Source organism: Gymnoscopelus braueri (genome assembly GCF_963280865.1).
Source record: "Gymnoscopelus braueri genome assembly, chromosome: 3".
In the NCBI taxonomy this organism is placed as follows: Eukaryota; Metazoa; Chordata; class Actinopteri; order Myctophiformes; family Myctophidae; genus Gymnoscopelus; species Gymnoscopelus braueri.
In genome coordinates, this window is record NC_137612.1 from 32,139,694 (window position 1) to 32,158,356 (window position 18,663).

General features: G+C 39.7%; 1 protein-coding gene across 1 annotated transcript in view; it reads right to left on the minus strand.

Annotated features, from left to right (window-relative positions):
- Positions 1-18,109, minus strand: part of gls2b (glutaminase 2b (liver, mitochondrial)) — an 18,242-nt gene extending 133 nt beyond the window's left edge. The window contains exons 1-18 of the mRNA XM_080424214.1: positions 17,857-18,109; positions 17,357-17,456; positions 16,660-16,781; positions 13,344-13,473; positions 12,733-12,812; positions 12,208-12,371; positions 11,608-11,666; positions 8,256-8,288; positions 6,961-7,019; positions 6,233-6,299; positions 5,396-5,446; positions 5,024-5,200; positions 4,457-4,588; positions 3,574-3,666; positions 3,424-3,485; positions 2,572-2,648; positions 2,117-2,180; positions 1-1,253 (exon numbers count right to left, since the gene is read on the minus strand). The exon at positions 1-1,253 is cut by the window's left edge and continues 133 nt beyond it. Coding sequence (XP_080280340.1) covers positions 1,139-1,253; positions 2,117-2,180; positions 2,572-2,648; positions 3,424-3,485; positions 3,574-3,666; positions 4,457-4,588; positions 5,024-5,200; positions 5,396-5,446; positions 6,233-6,299; positions 6,961-7,019; positions 8,256-8,288; positions 11,608-11,666; positions 12,208-12,371; positions 12,733-12,812; positions 13,344-13,473; positions 16,660-16,781; positions 17,357-17,456; positions 17,857-18,035 — 1,764 coding nt within the window. The 5' untranslated portion in view covers positions 18,036-18,109 and the 3' untranslated portion in view covers positions 1-1,138. The remainder of the gene's footprint in view (positions 1,254-2,116; positions 2,181-2,571; positions 2,649-3,423; positions 3,486-3,573; positions 3,667-4,456; positions 4,589-5,023; positions 5,201-5,395; positions 5,447-6,232; positions 6,300-6,960; positions 7,020-8,255; positions 8,289-11,607; positions 11,667-12,207; positions 12,372-12,732; positions 12,813-13,343; positions 13,474-16,659; positions 16,782-17,356; positions 17,457-17,856) is intronic.
- Positions 18,110-18,663: the final 554 nt, after the last annotated feature.

The window sequence follows — 18,663 nt, forward strand, 5'->3', positions numbered from 1 at the left end:
GTTGTTTCAAAGTACCAAATAATACAACAAAATTGCACATTTCAAAGGGTAGTAAACAATATGTTAAAAAGCATGTGTACACACTTGGAAGAGAGAATGCCTTCAATTAAATAATTCATTATCTGGCAATAATAGTTTCCTTTATTTATAGAGCACTTATCAAAACAAAGTTACAATGAACCAAAACATGCATGTGCAAAAAGTGCAGTGTGAAATAGAAGTAAAACTTCCTGGAAAGGCTCATCGACAAAAACAAACAATAACGCGTTTAACCACTTGAACCCTGGCGTCCCTATACAGGGAAATAGCCAATCTACAAGTTACAAATATATGTATTCCCTATTGGCAGGTCACAGTTAATACGCGTAGCTACTGTACACACAATCAACAGTAACACACATATGTATGTAGCATGTCATAATACAAAATAGTCAATAGACTGGGGGACATAAAAGTGTAGAAGGGAATATATGCATAAAATATTATAGTACATTCAGATTATGCATTAGCTGTATACAATCAAATGCAATCCACATGTTATTGATTGCATTTTTGTTTTGCCTTAAGCCGTGTTTTCACTCTGGCTGTGAAGCTGGCCAAGGAACTACCACTCTTACTATGCCGGAAGTGTATTCCAATTGATAATAGCCTTAGTTTTATGAAATTGAAATCTCTCAGTCCTGGTGGAACTGGTAGTGTGTGTGTGATTTAATACATTCAGACAGAGGTTGGGAGGGGGGGAGGGGGTTGCAAGACCATGTAGAACATGTAGAGGCTTTTTATCCGTGTTGTCTGAAGTTCAATAAAACCAACAATCATTTCGTAACACCCAATGAATCCAACGTCTGTGCTGTGTGCTTCAGTGTTTAAAGTCTTGTTCAGACCAAACATTTTCCTCAAGGCAAAATTGTTTAAACCCCAAAATATACTTCATCGTACGACTGTGTGGTGTGCCAAAAATAGCTGATCTACAAGCTCACAAAGTGACGCAGACGAGACATGTAGTGAGCTCATAGATATGCTGTTTTCGGCGCGTGACGCTGTTGTACGACGGAACATGAATTATAAGCATTAGAACGTTGCGGAGAAAAGTCCCTGCGTTCTGAATGACCCCTACAAATTCACACCATGTCCTCCCTCAGCTGTTTCCCGTTTCAGTCTTCTGGCTGTAGAGGTGATGGTATTCCTTTAGCACCTCTATCACTGCACTGTGGCCAAACTGCATGGCATCGTCCATTGGCATGTTGCCCCATCTGAGCAATAATCACAAGAGAGGCATAGTGACCAAAAAAAGTTAAGTGAAGAAAGCTGGGCATGAATGAGGGCTTTTACGGTGTTCACATAGTGATTTATTGTTTTTCAGTCCATTCATTCATCAGTTTACAGAGGGTAATTAGATGATAGGCTTCCATAATACTGTTATGTTATGGGTATTTTAAAAACGTTTTTTTTTGTCATTTTTTCCACACTCTTATATTCTTATATTTCACATGAGTAGTAGCATCATGTCTTTGTTTTGTCTTATTTTCTTGTCTTTTCTGCTTAGTATGTTCTTTGATGTTTTTTTGTTGTCTATTTACTTATACTTTATCTGTTTTTATTATTATTTTTGTTTTTGTTTTTAGACACTGATACATTCTAATTGTATGTAATGTAAACGGTGAGGTCTTATAAGCCCTCCTATGGGTGTCATACGTCACCTGCACAACAATATTCTGTCATCTTTCCTAGGAAAGAAGTATATATATTTATATGATTCCTGTGCAAATCAATAAAGAAAAATAAAATAAAGAAAACATCTAATTGAATATATTCATGGTTGAATTTATTCCTGGGGCACTTGAACGTTTTGCCCCTCCACATTACAAATAATTTGGACTGAATTTGGGCTTCAAGTTTGTTACGTTATACTTCTGAAATTATACAAAAGATACCGATCAAATAATCTGACACTCATACAGTATATACAGTAAACGGGCAGAGAGGGAGAGAAATACAATATCTGATGGACGGATGGATGGATGGATGGATATGATGGAGTGAAAAAAGATTGACATGCACTGCAATTCAGAAATATGTTTTGCAAAGAGAGAGCAGATAGAGACACAAATCTTACCTATCTTCTATAAACGGATTAACTTTGCAGGTTTCGATGAGGAAACGGACTACGTCTTCATGACCTGGGAAGAAACAGATGGTAAAGCATTAAAGTTTGAGGGTACATCTCATTGATAGATGTACGTAAATGATCCCCTCCAAGTCATGATCACATTCAAAATAAGGTTTCAGGTATGCAACAACAGGGGGAATCAGGGCTGAGATCCACAAAAATGTGTGCACACTCACTTGTGCGGAGTACTGATATACACAATTCATATTATTTTAGGCAATGCGTGAGCAGCAGAACATATCTGCCTCTCAGGCCAAGTATGAATATTTACAGCATCAGTATCAGCAACTGATGAATATTGACAAATGAATACGCCTTTGCCTTGAAAGCTGATTTGGAGCACTGCTCGTGCGTTTCATAAATGAGCAGGAGCAGTATTCAACTTAACGAGGTGAGCTCACCCTCAGCTGCAGCAATGTGCAGTGCTGTTCGGGAGTCATAGTCCTTCAGATCCATGTCCAGTGATGAGAGGGCAAACCTGAAGAAAGAAAAACAAGATCTAACTTTAACCTCATTAAAATGTACCTATTTTTGCTATCTACGAGCTCACAACGCTTGCGACGCATTGAGATGCACTGTGACATTGTAGATCATCTATTTTCGAGATCTGACTGTCATACAACAAAGTGTATACAGTAGGGCTTAAAGGTTCTATGACATTCATTTTCACTTTTTTATTTGTTATGTTTTTTGGGGGGTTTTATGACCTCAATTAGAAACAAAAAACTTTGAACATTCAGTGGATTTTCTGTGGTTTGGGGTTTTCTGAATAATTAGATGAAAAGTAATCTGTGATTGGCCCCTTGACTTTGATGTCACAGTCGATTAATCCCGCCCCCTCTCCTCTCCGCCCCTCCCCTCCCCTATCCATTCCTTTTGTGGGGGGGGGGGGGGGGGGAGCAGAGGCGATGATTGACAGTCAAAATCCCTCAACAGCGACACCCGCAGGCAAAGATTTCTTTTTTCGTTGCAGTTGAAAAGGCTTTAGAAATCAGAGAGAAAAAAATCCTGCCATGGATCACTGGAGTGGATTTTTCAGTTAAAACTTTTAATACACGTCTGAAGGACCATGATAAATACTTTTAATGTGTTGTAAAACTGAATGTCATGAAACCTTTAAGTGGTAGGTGTACAGATATAATGTTTAACCTTGATTGTTTTATGGTGTTAACTACAGAGTTATGGCATAGATGCTTTGAAGGGCTTTTAAGACAAAGAATAATCAAGCTTGTTGTAATGTAGTGTACCACTACCTTCTCATGGCTGACACATCCCCACTATAAGCGGCAAACATCAGGTTGAAGACAGCCATATTCTGTAAATAGAGGAAAAGTCACTGTTTATTAGAAGCACATTTTACTAACTGGAACAAATCAAAACCATGAAGTAACAAAGTGTCTCACCCTGTCATCTCCATCATGCCTGCGTGGGTCCTGCTTCTTCACAAAGTGCCTCAAGTTGTCATAGTTGTGGAAGTTGAAGTATGATACCAGCTCCTTAGGAGGCAAGAACCATGGGTAGTCAAGTGGAAATATAGCACAATTAAAAGGCTGCATGATTACTTAGAAGTTTTATACACCACCCTGTGTATACCGAAGCCCACGGCCTTTACTCTAGCGCCACCTCTAGGCCAAACATTCCACTTGCACTCAACTTAACTCAAAATCTAATCGGCAGATTGCCATGAAACGTGCTGAGCACATTCATGCTCCCTGGAGGATGAACCATAAATATGTGAGTGACCTCACCATGACTTAACCTATAGCGCCACCCTCAGGCCAAAATAAACATTTTACATAAAATATCTCATAATCTAATTTAAAAATAATCTAAAGATTCCAGGATGAACTCTGATTTTGGAGACCCCTTAGCTTTTCCTCTAGGGCCAACCTTTAGCCAATTCCCAGTTCTGTGTATGGAGCAACACAGACTAGGGACTGCTAGAAGGGCTTTAAGGTTTTTAGTCTTGTTTTTAATGTAGACTTTGAAGGAGATGCTGGAGCTTGGCTTTTACATATCTGCCATAGCCAGACCAACATAGTGTCACTCTCAAGCTCTACTATAGTGACGGCATAGACATCTGACCAAACGGCAACATTTGACATCGCAACGCAACACGTTGTGAGCACAACAGCACCATGCGTTTACAATGAAGTTACGTATCTAGGATTTAAGTGGTTAACTGAGAACTATACCAATAATACCATACAGTAATAAAACAGCATCCATAAATGGATGTACTATAGGGAAAATGAAGTAATATTAGTCAGTAAATCCTATTCTTACCTGACAGAAATGTATTCCCCGAACACTGTTTCCAACTCTGTCCAGTGGAGGAGACCAGCACATCACACCCATGACATTGGGGATCACCAGCAGCACTGCCCCCGACACGCCAGACTTGGCAGGCAAACCCACCTGAGGAGATGATGGGAATGAGTGACTGTACAGTAGTTGGACAAAATGATGACATTTGTGATGATGACAATTTCAATATAGGATATTTAAAGATTTTGACATTATAAATATTAGTCTAATGACTATATTTTTTCTTGGTGCTAACAGGACGTGGCGGCGGTGGCTCAGGAGGTAGAGTGACTGCTTTGGAATCATAGGGTTTCCAGTTCGATCCCTGGCTCCTGGGTTAGTGTAAAAGTGTCCTTGAGCAAGACACTGAACCCCAACTGCTCCCAATGAGCAATGCATGGTTTACTCCACTGTCTGTGTGTATGAATGGGTGCATGTAAAGCACTTTGGATAAAGGCACTACATACAGTAAATGCACCATGTACAACTTTTACAAAAGGACACACAAATGACCCCCCCCCCCCTCTCTCTCTCACACACACTTACATGAAAAGCCAGCTGGCCAGAGAAATCATACATGCCACATGAGTGCATGAGGCTTAGGGTGTTCCGCACGGCCTCAGAACTCAGGACGCGCTCTCCCGTGATTGGACAGATCCCTCCATTGGCCAAGGTGGCAGCCATAATGCTTCCTGACTCACAGGTGACCTCGATAGAGCAAAGCTGAGAGGAAGAGAGGGTCAGCTGGCTATTGAAATAGAAAAGCCCCTCTCATCATGACTAAATCTATAACAGCAAACAAGGCATATCATGTTAAGAAAACTTGCAGCAGTTTAAAGGTTACTGTCTTCATCATCGTTTTATGGATGTTATTTCATCCACCCGGGATGGTTTCTATTCATGATAGCATGTGTGTACCTGAAAGTAGAAGTCCAGTGAATCAATCATGTCTGCTCCCTCAGGAAAACACTGGGGAATCAAATATGAATAATCATGAAGCTGAAGTACACAAGCTGATTGATAGCTATATGTTAGTAATGCATAATGGAGTGATTCTCAATTATCTTTTAAAATGTCAACTTCCCCCAGTTTGATATGCATTAGGCCACGGACCCTCATTTGATTGATTGACGGATATGTTCTATTATTTAGTACTCTAACAAGTCCATAGAAGTGCTGATTGATTTTTTCAATGGGACTCAGTTAAAGTTGTTTGACATTTAGGGCGTGTGAATGATGATTGGTTCGCTTGTACAGTAAGAGCAAGGTACATGGTGGACCAATCAGCAAGCCGATGAGTTTCCTCACTTTCCTCACCTCCTCATTCTAACGATTTTACAGTGGGATATCAAAATACTGTTATGTAAAAAGCCCATACAGATAACACCAGGACAGACTAATGAAAATCTAACTATATATTTTGTATTTTTCACTGACATTTTAAACATACAGTATGTGGTTTGGATAGAACTCTAAATTAAGCATCAGTGTTGTTTTTCAGTTTTTTGACTGGGGGATAATGCTACATTCTATCTTCTGCATTGGTTGTTAGCAAAAGTGAGTTGATAAAACATGTAATGTGCCATGCCATGCATTATTCCATTTACTTGGGATCCAAAAGTCCCATTCCTTTTTATTCTTGACTAAAAACAAAAGGGATCCGGAAGTACCCAGAAAGCCTTGAATTTATATTATGTCTGTGAGGTCTACTGGGCTGTTAGCATTATTTAAGCACACTAGCAAACCAGTCCTGACCTTCTTCTCTTTCATGTAGTATCCAATGGCAAAATTTCTGTCGCCCGTTTCTTTTTCTGACTGGAACCTGAGACAGAGAGGTACAAAATGGTCAATACTAACGCATCAATAATGCAATGGGGCAGTGGACCACTGTATAGCAGCCAGTGCTGGAAAAAGTACTTACATTTTTTACTTAAGTAAAATGCAAGTTACTCTGTTAAGTAAAAGTTTGGAATTAAACATTTACTTGGGTAAAATTACAAAAGTATTGGCATCAAAATGTACTTAAAGTACAGAATGTCCCATTTCACAAGTTTTCAAATGTATGAAATGTATTTAAATCTTTAGAAAATTGCAGATCTACAAGCTCACAATGCGTCGCAATGTGACGCATTGTGAGCTTGTAGATCTGCTATTTTCAAATGGCCGAAATGTATATAGGGCCGGCTGAAGTGGTTAATGTATGTTTTGTAATGATAATCAAAATCTACAAAGTAACTAGTAACTAAAGTTGTCTAATAATTGTAGTGGAGTAAAAGTACAATATTTTCCTCAGATATGTAGTGGAGTAGAAGTAAAAGTATTGAATATTGGAAATACTCCATTGAAGTCCATGAAATATACCTCAACATTGTACTTAAGTACAGTACTTACTGACAGCAGCACAAGCTCAACTTTGTTTCACAATAAGAAATACAGAAGGTATGAAACGTCACGTCTTCAGTGTTACTTTACAGTGTACTCACGTTGCATTGCTGAACCCCACGTACTCCTGACCTGCTATCTTTTTCACAAAGTCCATGAACTGGGGGAAAAGAAATTAACCCATTTAGAGCGGGAACGCATCTGTGTGTCATTTTTAGATTTCTTTGGCCTATTCAAAAATAGCAGATTTACAAGCTCATAGCGCGGTACAGAGTGCTGTGCTATGAGCTTGTAGATCTGCTATATTTGATAAATCGTGATTTTTTTTTACTCAAATCTTTTGAATATATATATTTTTAAAGTGATTTCTTTTTTACTCAAATCTTCAGGAAAATCTTTGCCTCTGGGGATTTTACAAATGTCTCCTAAATACAGTTTCTTGAAAAAACCTATGTTGCTATAATATCAAGTGGTTCTCAAACTTTTTTCATGTCAAGGAACACCAAAACGCCATGTATTTGGCTGCGGACCCCCATCTCAAAATATTTTGTTCCAGGGACCCCCAGATTCAAAGATTTGAGTTACAAATGTATATATGGGTGCGTTCGGAAATTGCGCATCGGAGCGCACTCGCCTATTAGTTTGTATTGGCCGGTGCACTCAGTGTTGTATTTCCAAACGCACCCAATATGTTCAAAGATTTGCACACATTCTAACAATTCTTTTCCAAAAATAGCAGATCTACAAGCTCATAGCGCGGCACTCGGTGCCGTGCTATGAGCTTGTATATCTGTTATTTTTGAATAGCCCAAAGAAATAAAAAAAATTACACACAGATGCGTTCTAGATGGGTTAAAACAAGTGATGTGCATTGTAGTGTTTCTGTGCACACTGTACAGTACGTGCTTCAGTTTCATATTGTAGGGCTGTAGTGCAGTGTGTGTACACAGTTCAGTTTCATATTGTAGGGCTGTAGTGCAGTGTGTGTACACAGTTCAGTTTCATATTGTAGAGCTGTTGTATAATGTGTACATGCTTCAGTTTCATATCGTCACCGCCGGGCAGAAACCTCGTATATATTTCAACATTTAATGTTCTTTTCGTAAATTAATGACCTACTTTGCCTTATGATATTGTCGCACAAAAGTAGCCATCTGCAATCTCACGTTGCATTGCTATTATGTTATTTTGAAAGTGAAAGTGACAGTGACTTAAGACTGTTTTATAAATATTGAACCAATTAAAAGTATTAACAAGAACTTGTGACTATATAATAACTACATTGGACATAATTCTCAGTTCCTGAAAAGTTTCAATTTTGGAGATACAAGCGACAATAATAGGCTGGTGTGCAGTGTCAGCATAAAAATACAGTTGAAGAGTGCACAATACTTACATAGTCAAACTTCTCTGCCTTGTTGGAGCCAGTCTAAAGATAAGGTGTGAGAGACAGAGCAAGCGCTTATTATAAAATATTTACACGATACATAAAATGTGACCATAATTACTGTGTGCATTAAATAAGACTGCCACAGCATTGTACTAAACGATTATACATTTCTGTGTTGATTACATAACGTGTTACTGGCTGTTACAGCCGATATGAAAGACGGGATGCCCTCATAAAGCTTGAGCTCATGCTGCCTCATAAAGATCATAGTCACCTTTTAATAGACTCACAGTATACAGTTTAGGCATGTAGCAGACACTCTTATCCAGAGTGACAAGTGCGAATCAGATATCAGATTAAGCAGAGTAAGCATGAACCCTAGTCAACAATGGTAACATAAGTGTGAGTGCAAAGACAACAATGTAGCGCTTCAAAGAATCTAAACAACAAACCTAGCATCTGTCTAAACAATATGTCATCTAATAACATTCTTAACATTTGTGGTTAAGCATGACATATTTTTATAATGAATAATGTGGAGTCCTGACTCCCTCTAGCAGCAAGCTGTTGGACAATTGTCACAATCACTAATGATACGGTAATGCTGCTGAATATTCTGGTTTTATCCTCTTTTTCATTGTCGTGAAGCACTTTGCGCGGTTGGCTGGAAAAATACTATACAAATAAAGGTATAATTATCATAAGAGCAAGGTTTGACTACTTGTAATGTATCAAATTTGTGAACGGGAATCTTAACATCCATATTCATGTCAATATGCGATTAGAATGTTATTGCGAACGCAGCGGAAGGAGGCGCGCCGAAGGCGCGCCTCCGCGCAAGTGGAGCTTACTATGAAACCGTGCTCGGGTTGTGTCTCTGTGTCTCTGTGTCTCTGTCTGTGTCTCTGTGTGCACTGCCTGTGTGCAGCTCCTCTGAGATAAGTAAATGTCCAATTTAGACGTACCATACATCAAATGAAAGGTCTTTGAAAACTGAACACACCTGTCAAGGTTGCGTTTAAGCCCGCCCCTTCCCCCGGAAGCCACGCCCCGGAAAAGGCTCCTAAAAACTCCCCATTGAAACCCCATGTTAAATGAAAAGTGCCCGAATCGCTCCGAAACTTTTTCTACCCCCCCTAAGTGGGGGTCTACGAACAAACACTTTGTTGAATTGTTAAAAACATTCAAAGTTTTTTTTTGGTGAATTTGTATTTTTCTAAGATGCTCCTTTTAACGCAGATTTTTTTTTTATTGGTTACTTTTTTTTAATTTATTTTTTTTCATACTTATTTTAATTTGTTTGCGTTCGCTTCCCGCGTTCGCGCGTCTTACTTGTTTAACTTCTATACAGGAAGAGGGTTTCCGAGAATGATGTTACAATTGGAGTAATATTGCACAATATAGACTGGCTGAAATATTGTAATCTTTTACTATGGCGTGGCTCTGAAAGAGGCTAGCCGTCTGTGAGAGGTTAGAATAGAAAAGAATAGAATAGAATAGAACAGTGTGTCTGGAGCTAATCTCACAAGCCGCTGGAAGTCAATAGGACTCTGATCAGGCTCACACTTGAAGTCCGAGATCCACTTTGGAGACACTCCATAAATCTTTGTATCTACTGTACTATATATTAGCCCCATATCTTTTTTACCGACAAAGTATTTAATCATTGTACTATACTGTCCTGTAAGATAAGTTTGCCCCTATCTGTTTCTTTTTTTCGCCTTCTCATGCCACACACATGCACACGTGCGTGCGTGTGTGGGTGGCATGCACGCACACACACACACACACACACACACACACACACACACACACACACACACACACACACACACACACACACACCCACACACACACACACACACACACACACACACACACAGGCGGTCTCTCTCCCTCATGCCCCCACAGACCCCCCTCCCGCCCACATGGTGATAGTAAATCAGACACTCATGTCTGATTTACTATCACCATGTGGGCGGGAGGGGGGTCTGTGGGGGCATCACCAACACTCATGTTGGTGATGAAGGAACACATGTGACACGTGACCACACCCCCACTACCTCCATCATTCCAAGGACACGTTTTTCTACATGTGGTGGACACCAAGGTGCCAACATGACGCACAGTGTTGATTTAACTACCCATGTAGTACGTTGAAATTGTAAGAATGTATTTATTATTTATTTATTATTACTTTGATTAGTTATGTTCTCCACCTGTGTCCTGTTGTGCCCCAGCCAATCCCTGTGTTGATTTGTCTTTGAGTTCACCTGTGCCTAGTTAGTCTTTGTGTATTTATACCTCCCTGTGTTACTATCCTTTGTTAATGTATAGTTGATGTCACAGTGTGTTCCTGTCCTTGTGTTCTCTGCTGTTTGCCAGTTTTTCTATGTGTATTAATAAGTCTTTGTTGTCTATTTAATAAATCTACATTGATCTTGATCAGCCTGTCTGCGTGGTTCTGCCCTTGGGTCCAACATTCCTGTCTCACATTGTGACATTTACATGTCGTTCGAGACTGAGGTCATGATCAAAGGTGATGCAGGGTGCCTTATATGCCTTTATTAGCACATGCATTCCATACATTCCATAGGGTTAGACCACACATGGACAAATGACCATCAACCTCCAACGGGCATTGTCCCGCTTGAGTAAAAGATTAACTGTTTCTAAAATAAATAAAATATTTAAGGTGTTTTTAATTTAACATTTTAGTTATAGAGGGCAATTACAATGTATTAAGGCATCCCTGGCTTATTAGCCAGGGATCCTTTTAAGTTAGAAGATAGTGGACCACTGTTATTTTCTAACTGGGCTCTCGCATGGGGCATCTGGCTTAATTATGATGCTCAGCTGTGTTTCTATTACAGAGCCTGTGTTTCTATAACAGAGTTGGTATTCAAGTCACACAATTTGCTCCAAAGGAGAATGTGTGAGTGTCTATGCTGAGCATGTTTAAAGGAGTAGTTCACCCAAAGAATTACTTATTTTCTATAAATTGCACACCCCATGTAGCCTTGAATTGGATTTATTTTTGTTTTTGTGGCATTCCTAAGCCAATAATTTGATTCCCGTCTCCTACCGGCTAATGTATCCGGTAGGAGACACAAAGTAGATTATTTGTGTCTCCTACCGGATACACACCCGGTCATCAAATTATTGGCTTAGGAATCCCACAAAAACAAAAATAAATCCATTAATTCAAGGCTTCATGGGGTGTGCAATTGATAGAAAATATTTCATTTTTTGGGTGAACTCCTCCTTTAAGTGACCCCAAAACACATTTGAACTTCTGTGTCATCATGAATGATGTCATTTGTCATTTGTGTACAGAAGGCTGTACGTGTGTGTTTACCTTGATAAGAGAACTGATCACTATGGCTCCTGCATTTACCATTGGGTTGTGGGGTTTGTCTAGAAGAAAGAAAATGTGCCAATTGATATAAATAATAATATAAAATAAATAAATATGGAGACCAAAGTGGTCTCTACAGCACAAGTTATAAACATGTGCTGCAAAGCTCAATCTATGAATATCTGTATATGTTACTGACAGAGGTAATTACTCAATATGGATAAAATACATTACATTATTAGGCCATCATAGCCATCTAAAACTGAGAAGTCAGGCACAATAAATTCTCCTTCCAGTTTAAAACCTGAAGCATTAATTCATTTTAACCACTTTTATTTGTTAATCTTTTTGGTATTCTGACACCCTTGATTGTACTACCTACTCAGGCTATCTTCACCAACCATATCTGCATGTGTACCTGATCCCTTCTCTCTCCCTCAAATATGTTAAATATGTTACCCAATAAAAGAAAAAAAAAAAAAAAAAACTCTTAAGCATTGTTAATAATGCAAAAAAAAATCCCCAAAACATATTACAGTTTTCATAAACTCTTCACCACTCAAGACAAGACTACAGTCCAAGCGATGAGACCTTACCCACCATCTTCATCAAGTGAGAGCTTGTTGAACTTGAGGCCACTGGGCTCCATGCCCACATAGCGGTGAACCTTCTCCGTCCCACACTCGTGTACGGCGAGGGCATACTCCAGAGGCTTCACGCAGGACTGCAGGCAGAATGGCAGCTTGGTGTCCCCTACTGAATGCCTGGAGAAGAATACAATGCAACTCAAAGCCCAAGACTTCATATACCTTCAGATTATTAAAAAAAGAAAACAATTAGCGGGCGATCACACTTACATACAGATAATCTGGGTGAGTGCAAGTGTGAAATTATGTAAATAATAGGACTACAAGAAGAGATGCATGGAGGAGATGATGTTTGTATCATGAGGACTAGATCAACTGGATGAGGATGATTTGAGGAATAGTGCAGTTGCCAAACAGCTTTGGTATCTTCAAGAAACATTCTAAGCAAGCCAGAACGGTGTCATTTGCAGCAGCACATTAAATTCAACTAAATAGTTTGTTGTTGTTAAGACATAGCAGAGGATGCTGTTCACCTTACCTTTGACCATCCACTGTACATAGCGACACACCCCACAGGTCTGGGCTGAACTTAGCAAGGTGGGGGATATAGTTTGCTACCTTCAGTAACGGGAGAACAGAAACAACATCCCATTTGTGTCACATTCTAGACTACATGACAGAGCTACAGCTACAAAGAAAACAATCAAGATTAATGAAATGTAACTACTTTGTCAAAATCCCTTACCATTTGCTAAATTAAAATGTTTGACAGGTTTGGATGATTTATTTTTATATTTATCATTGACAATACAATGTGTGTATGCTGGCTGGCTAAAATGATTGTAAATCAGTCCATACCACTGTGTTGCAGAGGATTATTCAAAAATGTCAGTGGCTCTACATAAAATGTGCCGTGCAGGTGAATCACAACTTTATTTTCTTTTAATCAGATTTTCAAACTTTTCAAAATGTGGAAATTATCAAATATATTTTCATTCATAAAGGAACAAACAAAGGATGATGCCTAATTTATGCTCTGTTTGTAACAACGGTGTTGTGCGCCTAACTGGGTAGCATCTGCAACACGTTGTGAGCTTGTAGGTCAGCTATTTATGGTGCGACAAAGTATGAATTGGACTTAAAGCTTACCTGACCATTGGTTATCTTTGCCACTTTGTCATAAATCTCATTTATCTTTCGTGCAAAAGCGTCAAACTCAGGGATGATGAATTTCTTCCTAAAAGCTTGGATCAGCAGGACAATGTTTCCACCAACACATCTGGTAATGGGACAAATAGAACACAAACCTAAGGAACACTTTTGAAAATGGAACAGTCATTAGTGTTTAACAAAGACTTTGTCACTATTGACAATTGTAGCCTCTTTTATTAGTACCCAGCCATCATTTGCCCTGGCTGAGGGGGTGAGAAAAGGCCTGAGACTGCACTGACCAGTCAACAAGCCATATCTTCCCATGGGATATTATGGCTGTTGACAAATCAGCCCAAGCTAAAATGTCACAGAGTATGCTGAATTAAAACAGCATGTGACCTCACTACTGAAGGAACTCACCACATCAAACATGGATGAAACTCAAGCCACCAAATGTGGTTGCCTACGAGCTCACAAGATCGTGACGCATTGTGAGCATGTAGATCTTCTATATCTTTTGATATCATAAAATGTCCAAAAAATATTTAAAAACACAATTAATTTTACATTTTCAATTTCAAATTTTATGACATGCCCAAATAATGAGATACACTAAATTAGATTAGAAAGTGGTTAAAACGATTGTTTAGTGTATAGAATTTGCCTCCGTATTGGGAAATGAGTGCACTGTTATGAGAATTCATAACTTTTTGTAAAGCTATATGTATTGCGATAATAATGTGTGGTTGTCACAACATCCCCATGGCAAACATTGGACTTCTCTCATGGCACACGGTTTGGGAACCACTGCGTATAATCTACAGTATGTACTTTTATTTGGACCTCGGTTCAGCAAACATCACGTCATGCAGTTACCCAAAAAGGCAGATAAAATGTGTGTGCTTGCATTAGCATTAGATTAGCATTCTTTCACGGTTGAGGTCAATTTCATTTAGCTCAGCAGCTCCTCCTTTGCTCAGCAGCTCCTTCTAAACACTAGTAATTTAGAGTAGTAGCAAACAAGTAGGGCAGAGGTAGTCACACATTCATGCAGCGAGTGCACATGGGTATGCACGTTTGTCACTGTGTGTGTGTGTGTGTGTGTGTGTGTGTGTGTGTGTGTGTGTGTGTGTGTGTGTGTGTGTGTGTGTGTGTGTGTGTGTGTGCGTGCGTGCGTGCGTGCGTGCGCGCGTGCGTGCGTGCGTGTGTGAGACAGTGTTTTTCCCATGTGTCAGTGACAAGGAACAGCTGCCAGCAGTCTGACAGAGGGTCCATGGCCCTGACAGTTAGAAAGCTTCAGACGCTTGGGTGCAGAAACACGATACCCAATATTTGTAATGGCTGTAGTCAAACTGGAGGCATCAAGTGGGCTTTCAGAGCTTGGTTCTATGTTTGTGTGTTGACGCGAGGCACAGACTACCAAAACAAATGGCATCCCAAACAATGACAAGCAAAGCGTCCCATTCTACATTCTAAAGTCTGTTTTTTTAAAGAAATAGATGGTCTACACATATTCTGAAAAATATTAAGTTTGTGTGTGAAACTATCAAAACCAGTAGTGTTCTGTCCTTCTTTGCACGTACTAGCAGTGACATCAGCGTTTTAAATATTGGCAAAAATAGAACAATATACAAAAGTACCCTGTTCTATATGATGGCAAACTAGCCAAATATAAAGATAGAGACCCTTTGATGCTTCAAATTATCCCACCTTTGATGTGAACAAGTGGCCTCACATGTATATGTTTATTAAAGGATCCCCATTAAAACACATGGATGTACCATGCTGGCCTGAACATGCTAAATACAATACAGACATGCTGGAAAGGACAAGACATATTAAAATATAACGATGTGACAGGAAATTAAACGATGTGACAGTGTCTCAGAGACGATAGAAAAGGCAACAATGATGTGACAGAGACAATAGAAAAGGCAACAAAAATATGACGCAGACAATGGAAAAGATAACAATGTGACACAGACAATAGAAAAGGCAACAACAATGTGACACAGACAATAGAAAAGGCAACAACAATGTGACACAGTCACAGACAATAGAACAGCTAAGGAGCAAAGGAAATTCAATAAACAGAGAGTGTGCTTACACTGTACACATACATTACAAGTACAACAAATCCTCTGTTAATGTGGAATGTGGGTAGGTCAGACTATAAATAACCCATGATGCCTTGCAACTGACAGCAATCTGGGTATGAAGGCTGAGTGTGGTGATACAGTAAACATTTTGAAAAGTGAGTGAGACACTGAGTGCTATTTCTTGACAATGTGAAGTTTTATGTGATCAAAGCACAGTAACAATACAGTGGCAGTTCCTTGGGTCTGGGCCTGCTGAGAGACACTGCGGGATACAGCCTACAGCAGATGTCAGAACTTCTTGTTTTATGGGGGGAAAAAGCAACAACATAGACATAGTGGGATTTGATATGTGAAGAAAGTCTCCCCCTGGCACAGCCAACTACTCCTAATGCTCTGAACATGTCCTCTTGCCCTCTGAACAGCGACATCAGATACTTGGCAACATCACCTGCCAATGCTTTCAAACTTGTACCTACTGCACAGTGCACACTGACTGAGTGATTATTAAGCAGAGTACTTTTTGCCATGAACCTCTTTGCTGACCACTGTGCTATGCCTCTGTTCTAGTATTAATGAGAATGATAGTCTAATATTTCATCTAATAATTTTTAATAGCAATCAAAATCGTGTGTCTGTACCAGTGGCTCGCTGCATTACCTGAACTAAACTTAGTTGACCAAAGCACTAGGCCCCATCCTGTTTTTGTTCTACACTTTGCCGAAAATAGCCGATCTAGCCGGTCACAGCGCGTCACTTTGCGACACGTTGTGAGCTTGTAGATCGGCTATTTCCGCCGAATGTTCACCTCTAAATAGGGAAGCTAGATTTCATTAAGCCTAATTTTTACTTCGCCAAACGAAGGGGCAGAGACCTGGGGCAGACACCAAGACCATGAAGATGACCTGGAGCCAGCTGGAGAGAACAGCTCAAGACAGAGATGCCTGGAGATCGCTTGCTGACGACCTATGCCCCAGAAGGGGTAGTAGGCGTAAGTATTAAGTAACACAAAGTATCACATCCCTGTAAGCGATATGATGCAATGCATTTCTGGCGTATACAGTAACACTATTCAGCTGATCCAGGCTGATTTGCAATGAGCAAGTCAGTGTATTGCTCATGGGTAGTTTGACAAAACACACAGCTGTTGATGGGTAGTGGTGCATGCACAGGCTCAGCTGTTAAGGCTACTGACCCTGGGCCAGTGGGCCACTCACCTGTGAAAGAGGTCACGGTCCATTATCACGTCACCAGGGGAATCCCTTACAGCCTGTCGAAGTCTCTCCATGCAGTCCTTCAGACGAGGGTCTGACGGATGGAGGCCTGTTTTCCTCAGGGCCTGTATTGAGGGTTGGACCATGTGATGTGCAGCATGTACTTGGATTGTAGAATGTAATATTGACAATAATATGTTGACTTTTTACATGTTTTGCCTTGTGTTTTTTTTTTATCAATTGGCTGAAAATGAACATCATATCTAGTGCTCAGCTACCTCAGTTATACTTTTAAGTTTTTATCCCTGTGACAGAAAGTGTACAGATATATTACATTCAGGATCAGACTCTGAATTATCAGAATCATGATTATGCGTATTCACAGGTAGTCTACACACAGTATGCTTGCACGATCATATCCACATGTAGCCGAAGAAGAATTCTCGGTGAGTTTGGTGCATTACACTTAGACATTTGGATCTCAAATGTCAACTGGGTCCAGCAACGCCAGAGATTAAATATAGCTCGCAGGCTACTCCACTAAATATAGTGTGGTGAAGGTTTGCATGGAGATTTCATAACTTGACCTCCTCAGGGAATGTGCTGACTATCCTACTTCTAAAGGAACAGTATGACCCCACTGTGTGAGAGAGAATGAGTACACATAGAAAACGGGCATCCTATGGACTTTGCTACTCACTGAGATAAAATTAGAGATAGGGACTTGGTCCCTTCCCTCTGTGATGGTGTAGAAAAGCTTTTCCTCTGTTCCAGAGCAAAGCGACTTTGAGCGCACACACCTGTTAAATTGAATAATAGCATTACATTATCTTATTTTTTCTCTTTTTTTGTTTCTCAAAATGAAAGTACCGTAGTTTGTTATGTGTTAATTTGACATGAGCTGCATCAGCAGACAGCATGGGCTGTTACCGGCCCATATGATCGGCTAGTCAGGACACACTGTGTGTTCTAGCAAGCCATCATCATTGATTGACAATTAATTGATTGATTGATTGATTGATTGATTGATTTTTAATCTAACCTATTATTAGACTAAAGCCTGTAGTAGGCCTACACATTATTCATCATTTGAATCACAACCTGCACTAATTATCTAGCCTGGAAACCAGACAATTATCCAGTTTAGAAATTCAGGTGTGTAGTTTAGCCTATAAAAGGTAAAACATAACAACAACTTACATTTTGAGATGAAAGTGTTCCATACGTTTGAGAGGATACCGGTGCCCCATCATTGATTTTGTTTGTTGACAAGGTAGGCCTATTATAGTGTTGTGACTGAAGAGTCTCTTGGTGGCATCTTTGAGAAATAATTCCACCACAGCAGGCTGTGCCGCACTCAAAGCTTTCAAACAATGCATGGCTGAACTCAGCTTCACAGATTATATCCTTTTTTAAGGTTAATCCAAACCTGCTCCTTTCTTCTCAGTAAATTACTACTATGAGTATCTTCACTGCCAACTGTTGTTGATATATTTCTGTTACAAGCACGTTGCCAGTAGCATCCGCCTGATTGGTGGACACAATAGCCAATCAGAACATTGGAATGCAGAGTGACCCTTTTCACGTAGCTTACACGTGTTAGAATGATACAATGGCTATAGATAGGCCTACATTTGTTATTTGTCTCTCAAAACGCATTTGACAACTAAGCATATTCATAAAACTAAATGTTTATTTAGCGCAATAAAACAGTGAACATAGTGATTGCAGTGGATGAGGGTCAGGTGCCTGACTCTTTAGCACCACCTTGTGAAAATGTTAGTGAGTTGCTACAGTTAAGTTTAGACCTATACATGTCCCTCGACTCCCTCCCGAAGTATTTTCTTATTAACCAAACACATTTCACTTTTGCACAACATGTGTCTTGTTGTCTGATATTGTATGACAGCTGCATATGACGTGGTTCCTTATTATTTGACCTCAGTTTGGTCAGATGCTGATGTAACCATGTCTCAGTTTCACACCACAAGGACAATTGCTGTGTCC